Source organism: Camponotus floridanus, unplaced genomic scaffold (assembly GCF_003227725.1).
Source record: "Camponotus floridanus strain SB8 unplaced genomic scaffold, Cflo_v7.5 scaffold82, whole genome shotgun sequence".
Classification (NCBI taxonomy): Eukaryota; Metazoa; Arthropoda; class Insecta; order Hymenoptera; family Formicidae; genus Camponotus; species Camponotus floridanus.
Genome location: NW_020229852.1, coordinates 234,534 through 247,353, shown reverse-complemented (window position 1 = coordinate 247,353; position 12,820 = coordinate 234,534). Strand labels below are relative to the sequence as shown.

At 32.2% G+C, this 12,820-nt stretch overlaps 2 protein-coding genes across 2 annotated transcripts; one reads left to right on the top strand and one right to left on the bottom strand.

The window, feature by feature from the left end:
- The first annotated feature begins 1,708 nt into the window (after positions 1-1,708).
- Positions 1,709-3,141, top strand: LOC112639680. The gene is made up of 3 exons (XM_025414518.1): positions 1,709-2,129; positions 2,577-2,722; positions 2,935-3,141. The coding sequence occupies exons 1-3, from the start codon at positions 1,709-1,711 to the stop codon at positions 3,139-3,141; spliced, it is 774 nt and encodes a 257-aa protein (XP_025270303.1).
- Positions 3,142-6,604: 3,463 nt separating this feature from the next.
- Positions 6,605-10,682, bottom strand: LOC105258806. Its single transcript, XM_011270314.3, has 3 exons — positions 10,591-10,682; positions 7,165-7,862; positions 6,605-6,872 (listed from the first exon to the last, which is right to left on the bottom strand). The coding sequence occupies exons 1-3, from the start codon at positions 10,619-10,621 to the stop codon at positions 6,630-6,632; spliced, it is 972 nt and encodes a 323-aa protein (XP_011268616.1). The 5' UTR covers positions 10,622-10,682; the 3' UTR covers positions 6,605-6,629.
- Positions 10,683-12,820: the final 2,138 nt, after the last annotated feature.

Here is a 12,820-nt window from a genome sequence, read left to right as displayed (position 1 = left end):
TCGGAAGGGGTAATACCGCCGCGCGCCGACGCGGGCAAGCCGGTATAAAACGGGCACGTTCGGCATACTAATCACTTTTCCGATCCGCTCACGATAAGTGTAGCAGCTCCGAAACCTAGACCGCTCCAGAAAACTAAAACCTAGATCCGAGGAAAGGAGGTAGAGCGAACTCTTCCTCCATCAAGTACTCTCGATCCTCGATCAGGCTCGATCCATCTGAGACATATACCGACCAGGAAAAGGAATCAGAGTACACTCTGATTTCGTCGAGAGTTCTCGATCACCGGTCCACTATCCGACCACCAGACGCTAGTGCATTCTCACGAGGCAGGGAGCAGAGCCTCGGACGAGTTATTCTCGTCGGCACAGCGTTCCTAAGAAATCTCCGTACACCGGGAATTACATATACAATTACATATACAATTCAGCGTAAACGCATTCAGTATTTCACGGAAATATCGCGCGCGTTTCTAGTAAACATCGTGAAAAAGCCGGCTAGACCGATCTTCCAGACACGCGTACATAAAAACCATTCGCGCTACGTCAACCGATCATTGACCGCGCCGGATTCATAACATGCGCCGTAAACAGCTTTTAAAGCTACAAGTCATATTCGAAACTGAATTATATCTGCAATACGCGCTCTTATAAAACATTGTACGCATTCTTAGAATTGCGATACTATTATACGGCACGCTCACGCCGTGCATTCGTGCCTTAACATCTGTATATCACGCCGAGCAATTACTTCGCGTCTCGCACCGAATATCGCGCTCGAACGATTCACACACACACACACACACACACACACACACACACACACACACACACACACACACACACACACACACACACACACGCACGCACACACACACACACACACACGCACGCACGCACGCACGCACGCACGCACGCACGCACACGCACACGCACACGCACGCGCACACGCACACGCACACACTGTATTACATATAACAATAAACACTTTTTTTTAATCTCACACACGCTCTCGCTCATTTAAGCATTTACCGAACCCGGATTTCCGATTCCCGCTATCCGACGGCAAATCTCGCGGAAATCACCCGTGACAAAGTTTAATCAAAACACATAAATAAAGAGATAGATATTTATAGATAATTCCGTTTATCTTTGCCCATGATAATTGTATACACACAAATCAAGGGCCACAAAAATCAAGGGAAACAAAATGCTTAAACAACTGAAAATTAGCACACAGTGATATATGTATGATCGAGAAAATTAGGAATGAGAACATTTGTATTAGACAAGAGTCGTAAAAGGAATAAATGTGATTCTCGTTCACGAGAAGGAATTCTGATTGGATATCTGATGGAACCGAAAGGATATAGGATTTGGATTCCATCAGAAAATAAAGTTGTAGTAACTCGAGACGTGAAGTTCATCAATGAAGATATGATCAAATGAAAATTCTTAGAAGCAACAAACGAGATAAAAGAAAAATGAAGAAAAACAGAAATTTTTGACATTGACCTAGGAATAATAGACGAAAAGCTATCAAAGGAATGATCTAATTCGTCACCACCATCAATAACAGTAACTCGACATTTATCATCCGAGAACCCGTTGATCAGAGCGCCAGGTAGACCAAAGCTTGTCAGGTGAGCGCGGGCGATCGAGGAAGCTGTACAAGACGCGGACAGGAAATTTTGCGGTAAGTGATGATGAAATGGAATCAAATGTAGATGTAAATGTAGATGAGTTACAGGATGACGTATTCGAGTATGCCGGGATTGTGGAGATATCCATAGGCGATGCATTGAAGAGTGATGAGCGTGAAGAATGGAAAGATACGATATTCTCGGAGATAAAAAGTTTGGTCAAAAGCGATATGTTCAAAATCATTAAAAGGTCAAAAGTTTGGTCAAAAGCGATATGTTCAAAATCATTAAAAGGTAATGATGATAACTTGGTAGTCAATTTGTACAAACAAGCTGAGACCAGTGAAGTAAAAAAAAGGCCAACCAGGCTTGTGGCCAAAGGATACAGACAGAAATATGGCGTTGACTATCAAACCTTTGCGCCAGTCGTTAGACTACAAACAATCAGATTGTTGTGCGCGCTTGGAGTTGAGCTTGAATATACATCAGGTTGACATTGCAGCAACGTATTTAAACGGATATCTAAATGAAAAGGTGCTGATGCAAATTCCGGAGATCATAAGCGAAATGTTATTACGAATAATTCGAGAGGAGACTCAAATGGTTCTTGGCAGGAAAGCTTAACGACTGGTAGATGTATTGGAATCAGGAGGCGACGCATGTATGTTGAAAAGTGCTCTGTATGGACTCAAGCAGGCAGGAAAACAATGGCTGATTAAGTAAAAAATTACTGAACATGGGGGTTAATCAGAGTGTAACGAGACACCTGCATATTCTATAAAATAGAGGATAGTACATTTGATCGTAGTCATTTATGTTGACGACTTGTTAATAGCATCACAAGATGAGAAGACAATTTATCGATTCAAAACGGAATTAATCGCTGAATTCGAGCTAAAGGATTTCGGCATGGCTCACTATTGTCTTGGAATTGAGATAAAGTAGCTAAATGGCATCACCATGTGCCAAGCGAGTTATATCAAGGACTGCTGAAATGGTTTGAGAATTTTAATCCTGTGAACACTCCGATTGAAGTTGGATGCAAGCTAAAAGTTAGAGATATCAAGGACGATGAAGAGCAAGTAAATCCAAGTAAATTCCAAAAATTAATAAGAGCTTTATTATATCTTGCTGTAGAGACGCGCCCGGACATATCCAATATCGTGGCAAAGTTGGCACAATTCTCAAGCAAACCCGTCAGAGCACATTGGGGTGCAACTAAAAAAATATTACGCTATCTCAAGGAAACCAATTAATCTAAGTTTATGTTACAGGTCTTGCAACCCTATAGTAGGATATTCAGATGCAGAATAGGGAGAATGTAAGATCGATAGATGATCTTTCTCCGGATACATCTTTCTCCTTGGAGGCGCTGGAACTTCCTGGAAATCAAAACAGCAAATCATTGCGTTATCGTCCACAGAAGCTGAATACATGGGGATATCAGAAGCAGCAAAGGAAGCTATATACTTCACAAGAATCCTTGACGAACTTAAGCTGACCAAGCTAGCTGACATCACTTATACGTGGATAATCAAGGGGCACAATACTTAGCAAATTATCCCTCGTGTGTGTGTGTGTTACACGAAGAACGAAGCATATAGATATAAAGTACTATTATGTGCGTGAACTTGTTAGTCAAGAACGGATTAAATTAAAACATGTATCCAGTAAAGAAATGATTGCAGATATAATAACAAAAAAATTACCAGGGCCAAGACAGTCGTATCTATTATGTTTTTGTAAATAATTTACCTTTTTAAAGGTAAATAATTTACCTTTTTATTCTGTTTAATTATATCTTTGTATTATATCTTGGTATTTATTCTTGCGACATAGATTAAAATACAATAAGAAATTTAGTCTAATTGAGTGCTAGCGACAGACTGTGTGTTTCCTTTTTCTTATTCGACTCACACTGTCTGTTTTTCAAGCTTGTCTTTTTTAGCTAAAACTAATAAGAAAGAAAACTATGCGTAAACTTTAGTTAATATAATCTCTCATTATTTTGTGCATAAAAGTATTCAGGTAAGATAATCGAAAAATGAATATTTTACTAGATATTTTATGATTTATGTAAAATTAAGAAATTATTTCAAGCCTTATAACTCGAAAAATACTCAATAAATAAATACTTTATTGTAGCATTTTGGAAAGCTCTCGAGCTAAGTTACAAGAATATGTAATAAAAAATAAGAGTTTCCATTTAAGATTTTTATGTTGACTATGACCGGACTTTTCAACGTCATACATATGTAGATATCATCATTTAATATTAAATATAAAGAATTAAAGGCAAGGGAGTCAGCGCAGGTTTTTTATGCGCATGTATTATATAATAACAAATAAAAGAACACGATGTGTATGATTTGTTCTTAAACGTTTATTTAATACGCGGACATTTCGGCCCTTTTTTTGGCCATCTTCAACGCAAACAAAAGAGAAAATAAAAAAAACTCTCAAGCAGATATATAGAACGTTTATAATTAACGCGACCAATAACCAGACGGATCATGTCAATATGTCGCAAATAAAAATTACATTAAATCAGCATGTCGCAGATAAAATTAAATAAATCGCACGTCTTGTCGAGATTATTATGTCGTAGGTAGAATCCGTCCATGATTGCAAGACCAAAGAGGTGTAAAAGGTCCAAGTTGAAAGTCAAAAGATAAAACTAAAAGTCGATAAAAAGGTGATCCGCCCGAACACAAATGATACATGACAAACAAGACTTACAGATAGTCGAAGTGCAGCAGAATGTAGAATGAATAATGGCGACATTACAAATATAAAATTGTTAACTGTCGAGTTCTTAGTTATTTAAAAAACAGTCGAGTTTAAATTTGAGCTGGAAAAGTCTCACGCTGTACTAAGAATTATAAACACGGTGCTCCTCGATTCTAGTTTGAAGCCGTCTACCCATTTAGCCTACATAAGACGCATTGCAATCGTTACAGTCTATCTTATAAACGACATTCATTGACAACGCTTTAGGTAGAAGATTTTTATGATCTTATAAACATATCAATAGAAACTCTTTGAGTTCCTCAGTTATTACTGATCATAGGGTAAATTTTGATCACGATTTTAAATGGGAGGATGCCAGGATCCTAGACAGTGAATCGAAGTTTCATAAGCGTCTGATTTCGGAAATGCTTTTTATCAAACGACAAAGTAATGATTTGAATTTGCAGACTGACACGGAATGTCTACATCATAGTTATATATCGGCTTTAAGCGGGCTCCCAAACATTTGATGTCTACCTCGAGTTAACAATTTTATATTTGTAATGTCACCATTATTCATTCTACACTCTGCTACACTTCCACTATCTGTAAGTCTTGTTTGTCATGTATCATTTGTGTTCGGGCGGATCACCTTTTAATTTATCGACTTTTAGTTTTATCTTTTGACTTCCAACTTGGACCTTTTACACCTCTTTGGTCTTGCAATTATGGAGGGATCCTACCTATGACATAATGCTCTCGACAAAACGTGCGATTTATTTAATTTTATCTGCGACATGCTGATTTAATGTAATTTTTATTTGCGACATATTGACATGACCGTCTGGTTATTGGTCGCGTTAATTATAAACGTTGTCTATATATCTGCTTGAGGGTTTTTTTTATTTTCTCTTTTGTTTGCGTTGAAGATGGCCAAAAAAAGGGCCGAAATGTCCGCATATTAAATAAACATTTAAGAACAAATCATATACATCGTGTTCTTTTATTTGTTATTATATAATACATGCGCATAAAAAACCTGCACTGGTTCTCATTGCCTTCGATTGTTTAATTTAAATTTTTAGAGCTATTTAATTTTATTATTATATTTACATTTACTATCTTTGTTAAGCCTTATTCTTTTTGACACATTTTTTCAATAAATCTTCCATCTTCCAATTTCCAATCTTCTATTTTCCAAGATTTTTAACCATTGCGGAATTTTTTGCCAGCATTGTATATATTAGGTTTACCGATCTAGAAAGACTGGGATTAAGACGACATGTTCAACTCGCTATAAGCTATGCTAATATTACTCTCTTCTTATAATTGCAAGCTTCTTTATATAAGAACATGCTCCTAATCTAACAGCAAATGTTTAACAGCGCTCATGTCCATAATAAACCTTAGGACGTATATCGTGTCTGCATCTGACACATGTATACATACATTCGTGTACGTATACATAATCTAAATGATAAATATAATAAGAGCTTTTCAATTATTTTTGATGCAATAATATTATTACAATTAATTGTATGAGAATGAGAAATATGTATGTTATGCGCTCAAAATCAACTAAATTGTCTTATGGAGTAGATCCTATCTTGTTTCAAAAATATTCTATTTTAAAATATCTTTCCCTCGCGATTATAAGATAATTGTGCCATCTTTTAACAATAGATTATATTTATACATAATTTGCCATAAGTATTTCTGTTTTTTTAAATACATATCTCTTTATATAATATAAATTTTTTGCAAAAATCGCATTTATCTTAAATAAAATGAAAATTAATTCTATAAAAGTATCGCTGCTTCTTATTAAGCATTTCTCGTTTTTTACCAGCGTTTTATTACATTTGCTACGAAAGGAATTATGTAATTTAATTTCATTTAAGATCCGTACGTAACGATACTTCTGCATCGTTTAACAATTTTTCAAGAAATGTGCGTTAAACAATCTTTTATTATATTATCACGTTCGATATCTGTAAACTATTAATGCATTTGATGTAATATAATTTTATAATATAATTTTAATAATATAATTTAAAATAATTTTGATAATATAATTTTATGTACATTTACAAAGATTTAAGAATTAATAATAATTAATAATTGATAATATCTCGACGTCTAATCACAAAAAAACAGAAACGTTATTTTATCACAACATATTATTTATTAATTACTGATTAATATCTTATTTTATATATGATTTTCATATGTATTTTAATAGATGATTTCTTTTATTTTTTATGAATTTTTTATGTCTTTTGGGATAGTTTTCAGATTAGAAAAGGCGAATAAACTCGTTGAAGCTGGATTTTGTATCTCCGGTATTAATGATTGAGCAAGATCTATTCGCTTTAATTTTAGACTTATATTCTGGTGAGGTCGCATAATTCGTGATTTGTTTGCAGTTTTCATTACACCTTCCGATATTGTATAGGATACGAATTTTTCCTTTGAAATCATAATGAGACTCGCAGAAGTAGTCTAAAACAAAAGGAAAAAGAAAGATACAACATCAGTCAAATATCTATATGGCGGCAAAAGGCATTATTTGTTAAAGTGTTTTTTTTTTACCTAAATAATTCAATTATGATACATTTCCAGAAATTTTATATTTTTAAAGTAAATTTTAGAATATTATAAATAGTATTTTCTAAAAATTTGTAACAATAAATATTATAAAAAGAATTAATGACAGTTATATCTTAGTCTGTTCGCTTTATATTGAATACAGTTACATTTTATTATAATATAATTTATTTATCAATCATCGTACCATATCCATGTAAAATTCTCCATCGCCACGACTATAATCCTCATGATTTCCGAAAAAATATATTGTTTTTTGTGGACATTTTTTTAGCTGTCGCGTTTTCTTCACCCGAAACCTTTCAGCCATAAGATGCGCGAATTCATCGCTCGACAAAAATCCGATTTCGAAATTGTCATTTTTCTCAGCAGAATCAGCGTCCTCCTCAGAATCCGGATCACCGCGAGAGATTTTAACATCGACCTCACAGTGACCCATTGTCGAATTTTCCATTATAATAAACCTGTTGCGATGTTCCTGCACCTCAAACCCGATATTCAATTGACTTACTATAACTTTAATCATATCAAGCCTCCATCTGGGAATCGATCTGTAGACCACCAAATTCTCGATACCTCTTGGATTAAATCTGATTTCAAAAGGTTCCTCACCCACAAATTTGTATCTTGTGGGCACAAAGTCTTTCGCATTTGAACATCTACTGTCCTTCGGATCGGGACGTTTGATTCGCGAATTCTGGAAGTGACAGTTAAGAGTATCGTATCCCTTGGGTCGGCATTTGAGCTCAGTGGCAATTATGGAGCAGAAATTATCGTTCTCGTGAACAATATTGGCTAGGGACATATTTACAAGAACGTCATAGGTGCATTCCGGACCGTATATCATCCATTTGGACTGTTGATCGTCAACGGTGACATTTGCAGCTGATAAAAGATAATTAGCGAAAATGTAAGATCACGATTGATAAAAACGATTGCAATTATTAGGTAAATTTTGATGTGCAAATATTATTATTATTTATTATTATTCATAGATAATAATATTGAATATTGCAAGAAACAAAAAAGAAAGAATTAATTAATATTTTAAAATTTAAAAGATGATAGTGTGATTTTAAATATTTAAAAATAATTTTCTAGAGATATATATGTATACATACATACATACATACATACATACACACACACACACACACACACACACACACACACACCTAAATAGCTAAATCTACCAAGGTCATGTAATTATGTAAATTACACGCATTGCAAATTATACGCTAATATTATACCAACAGAACGACGACAACCGCGCATAATCTGTAATTTTAATTAATATTAACAGAAATGTAAGAAAAAATAAATATTTTTTGTTATGATATACTACAAAAATTTGAACAGAAATTCTAAGCATAAAAACAATAAATTTTAATATTGGTATAATATATCAACAGAAATTAAATCAAAATTGAGAATAACATGATATTACATATTACTATATCGATAAAATATTGTCAGAAATCAAGCTTATTTGCAAGTGCAGGAATGCGCAGAAATATAAACGTACACAGTCATCTCAAAAGTAAACAATAAAAACACAGCACAATCTGTTGTCATAAAATAATGACAAAATTACAGCAATACCAAGAAATGTTATATATTGTATAATGTTATATAATATTACATCGAGTTATAATTCTTTCGTGTTTACTGTTATATATATCTATCTCATATCTAAGCTTTTGTTACGGGAAAATATAAAGACTGCAAAATGTGGTTAACAAAATTATAAATGTATGATATTTATTTCTATCAGCTTAATTTTTGATGCAATTTGATACAATTTATAATAGAAAATTCAGAATATTAAACTGATTATTAAAATTTAATAATTTTAATAATTAACTGTACTCTCTCTCTCTCTCTCTCTCTCTCTCTCTCTCTCTCTCTCTCTCCCTCTCTCTCTCTCTCTCTCTCTCTCTCCCTCTCTCTCTCTCTCTGATCACATCTTATATAAAATATAATTAGGATAAACATGTTACATTACATATTACATTTATGACGAGAAAATTATTAACTGGTTACTAAATTAATAATTGAAAACTTTATTGATAATATTGTAATAGCTGTAATATTTAATTTATAATAGTCCTATTACATTTTTGTTGTGGTTTATTGTTTACAATTGATGGCATATTATTGTTTGATTTTTGCTGTTTTCCTGTTGTTTCGGATATGATAGAGCCTGCTCGATATTTGCATTTATTATCACATCTTAACAGCAAGTAGTGCTCAATTTTTATTGCATTTTTGCTTTCACACAGTGCCAGCAGCTCATGTTGATAGAAAATAAGTTATTTATAAAACGCAATGGATAAGAATTTGCTGTACAGTTATGATTTATATTTCTATTAGATCTGTTGTCACACTGCCAACATACTGGCATTTTATTATCTGGGTGTATATATATATATATATATATATATATATATATATATATATATATATACAGGGTGTCCGATTCGTGAGAGACCAAACGAAAAGTAATGATAGATTGAGTCAAATTAAGAAGAAAAGTCCTTTACCATTTTACAAAATTCGCAATAATTATTAAGTAATAAGCAAAAATGTCCCGGCGCATGAGAAGCGGTAGACCGCATCGAGCGGCAAGCGAGAAGCGACACGCGACATATGATACCGCGCCGAACAGTATTAAAAAGAATTTTTTTTCGTTTCTTTGGCGATGGGAAAATGATGCGCTATCATTTCCACACCACATTGCGATAGATAGCTTAGTGCGTTTTTTAATTTTTTTTTACACGCCATTCGATGAGAAAGTCGCTTCGTCGTTTCACAAAATATTGTCGGGATAAGACAAATTCGACCGACATTGCACGAAGAATTTTGTGCATATTTTCTATATTTATTATAGTTGTTTCACTTTTAAATTAATCCGCGAATATGAAAAATTGATGATAATACCAAAAAAAACGCACCAAGCTATCTACCGCAAGATGGTGCGGAAATGATAGCGCATCATTTTTATATCGACGAAACGAAAAGACAATACTTTTTAATACTGTTCGGCGCGGTATCATATGTCGCATGTCGCTCGTCGCTCGCCGCTCGATGCGTGCGGTCTACCGCTTCTCATGCGTCGAGACATTTCTGCTTATTACTTAATAATTATTGCGAATTTTGCAAAATGGTAAAGGACTATTTTTCTTAGTTTGACGCAATCTATCATCATATGTATGTATGCATATATACATACATGTATGCATGTATGTATATGTATGTACATTTTTGTTTATTACTTAATAATTATTGCAAATTTTGCAAAATGGTAGAAGACTATTCTTCTTAGTTTGACCCAATCTATCATCACTTTTCGTTTGGTCCCTCACGAATCGGACATCCTGTATATGTGTGTGTATATACAAAAAATATAAAATAATTGAAGATATTGACATAAATAAGTGAAATGACCACGAATAAAAATAACTCTTAAAATAAAAATATATATGTAAAAAAAGAAAAAGAAATAAATGAGTTACAAATTTAAAATATTATTTTGCCTCCATTGGAACAACAAAGCACAAATACATAGTAATTCAAGTTATAATAAATGTTAAAATGAATGTTAAGGACATACCTAGAAAAAATGGTAGAATTGTCACCAACATGACCAATATCTTTTCTTTGACTGATGCTTCTGTCTACTGTCCGTCTTCTCTTTATATGAGATGGATAACTTGATTTATGACCTGTCTCCTTGAAAATAATTTCGCAGTATCATTTCCGTCTACATATCTACAGATTTTTCTACAGATATCTTTCATATTAGTTATACGATATAGCTTGCCTTATACTTAAGACAATTCCATCATAATCATTTCATAAGTGCCAGCAAGGTTTAGATGTAACTGATAAATTTACTGTTCGTCATATCTTTATTGGAGTTCATTAACAATTTGCTCAGATATTTTCCATACATTAAAAAATATTTAATTATAATCGAGCTAATAACATATCTTATCATAGATGAATAGGTAAATTTTAGGAGTTTATTATATATATTTTAAGAATCTCTCTTCTCTTTATTATAATTGACAGTGAATATTAAAATATTCTATATAAATAAAATATAAAAAAAGAATATATTTAAGATAAACAGAATTGTTTTAATTATATTTTTTTAAAATTTTAGTATATATGAATTATGTAGTAATAATTTTGAAATTGACGATAATTACTCCTTTGCCATAATGTGTACAAAATCGAAACTTTAATCTTTTCGTGAAGATTCCTTTTTTAACATTAATATTAATAATATTTTTGATATACAATATGATTTAAAATATATAATATTAGATATCACGTTCTGTTTACGAAATGATATCTATATTTGGAAATATATAAAATATATAATGGAAATATACAAAAGATATTAAAGAATATTATTATTTTTTGGACAATTTTTGATCAAGAAATTATGCTATAAATAAAATCATAAATAAAATGATAATTATTTTAATCATAAATCATAAATATTTTTGAAAGATTAATAATGTACAATATTATAATAAAAAAAATTACATGGTCTGACTACAAAGTAATTGGATTGATTTTTTAATTTTTTGCATGAATGTCAACGTATGACACTATTTTAAAACTTTAAATTTCTTTCAATTGTAAAAATTTCATTATCATCAAATGTATGTGTCATGAAATATATCGATTGAAAGGGATAATAAAAATTTTATACCACTATGAAAATATAAATATAATGCAGTAAACAATATATATCAAGTACTATATAAAACTTGGAAAAAATGCAAACGTATGAAATGTTGAAAGAGGTTTTCTGGAATAATTATGCCCGAGAGAAAATAGGCTTATATAATTATATAATTATATAAGATATAAGAAATAGGCTTATATAATTATATAAGATCATATATAATTATTATTATAAGATCATATATATAAGTATTATATGATCATATCAAGCGATGCGGCAACGCCGCATTGAGAGTTACTATTCTCGACGCGACGCTACCAAGTAGCTTATCCGGAATTTCACGTCAAGTAAACTTTCGGTTAAGATATTTAATAAACTAAAGTCATAATAAAAAATCTAACGACACATTTATTATGTAATGTGAATATAAGCTTTCGATCGCAACCAGTTTGATTAAAATCGGTGCAGTCAATCCCGAGAAATGATGATCGCATATCAAAATTGTGACATTTTACGTTACTTTATTTTTCTCTCGGATTTTCTTCAGTCTCACGTACGTATGCTCACAACCACACAACCAAAGCGAGTTTCTCCCTCAAGGGACATTCACACCATGCATATACGACTATTGCTTCGATATGTAAAATGCTTTAAGAAACAAAATCATATATGTGCATGTGCGTGCATACGTGTGATATGTATATATATGTGTGTACGTACGTGTGAGAGATTTATTTATCGAATAACAATTTTCAAAACTATCCCTTCAGAATGGAATTTAATCTTCTATTTAATTTTCTATCTTAGAAACGTAGCTGTACAAATACGAAACTTCTGCTGTTAAATAAAATTAGAAAAGAAAAATAATTTATAGTAACAATTTTCAAACACCATCCTTTATAAAAAGCAAATTTTAAAAAATCATCCCTTGAGGATGAAAAACAATATCTGGACAATATCGCGTCGCAGAAATACTTACGTCATTAGTTAAGATTTCTTAAAAAGAATATTTTTATCATATAATAATAATTTTTAAAAATCACCCTTTGGGATTGAAATCTAATATTTCAGAAACGGTGCACCACAAAAATATAAAACCTGTACCGTTAAATAAGATTTGTAGAAAGACTAATTTACCATA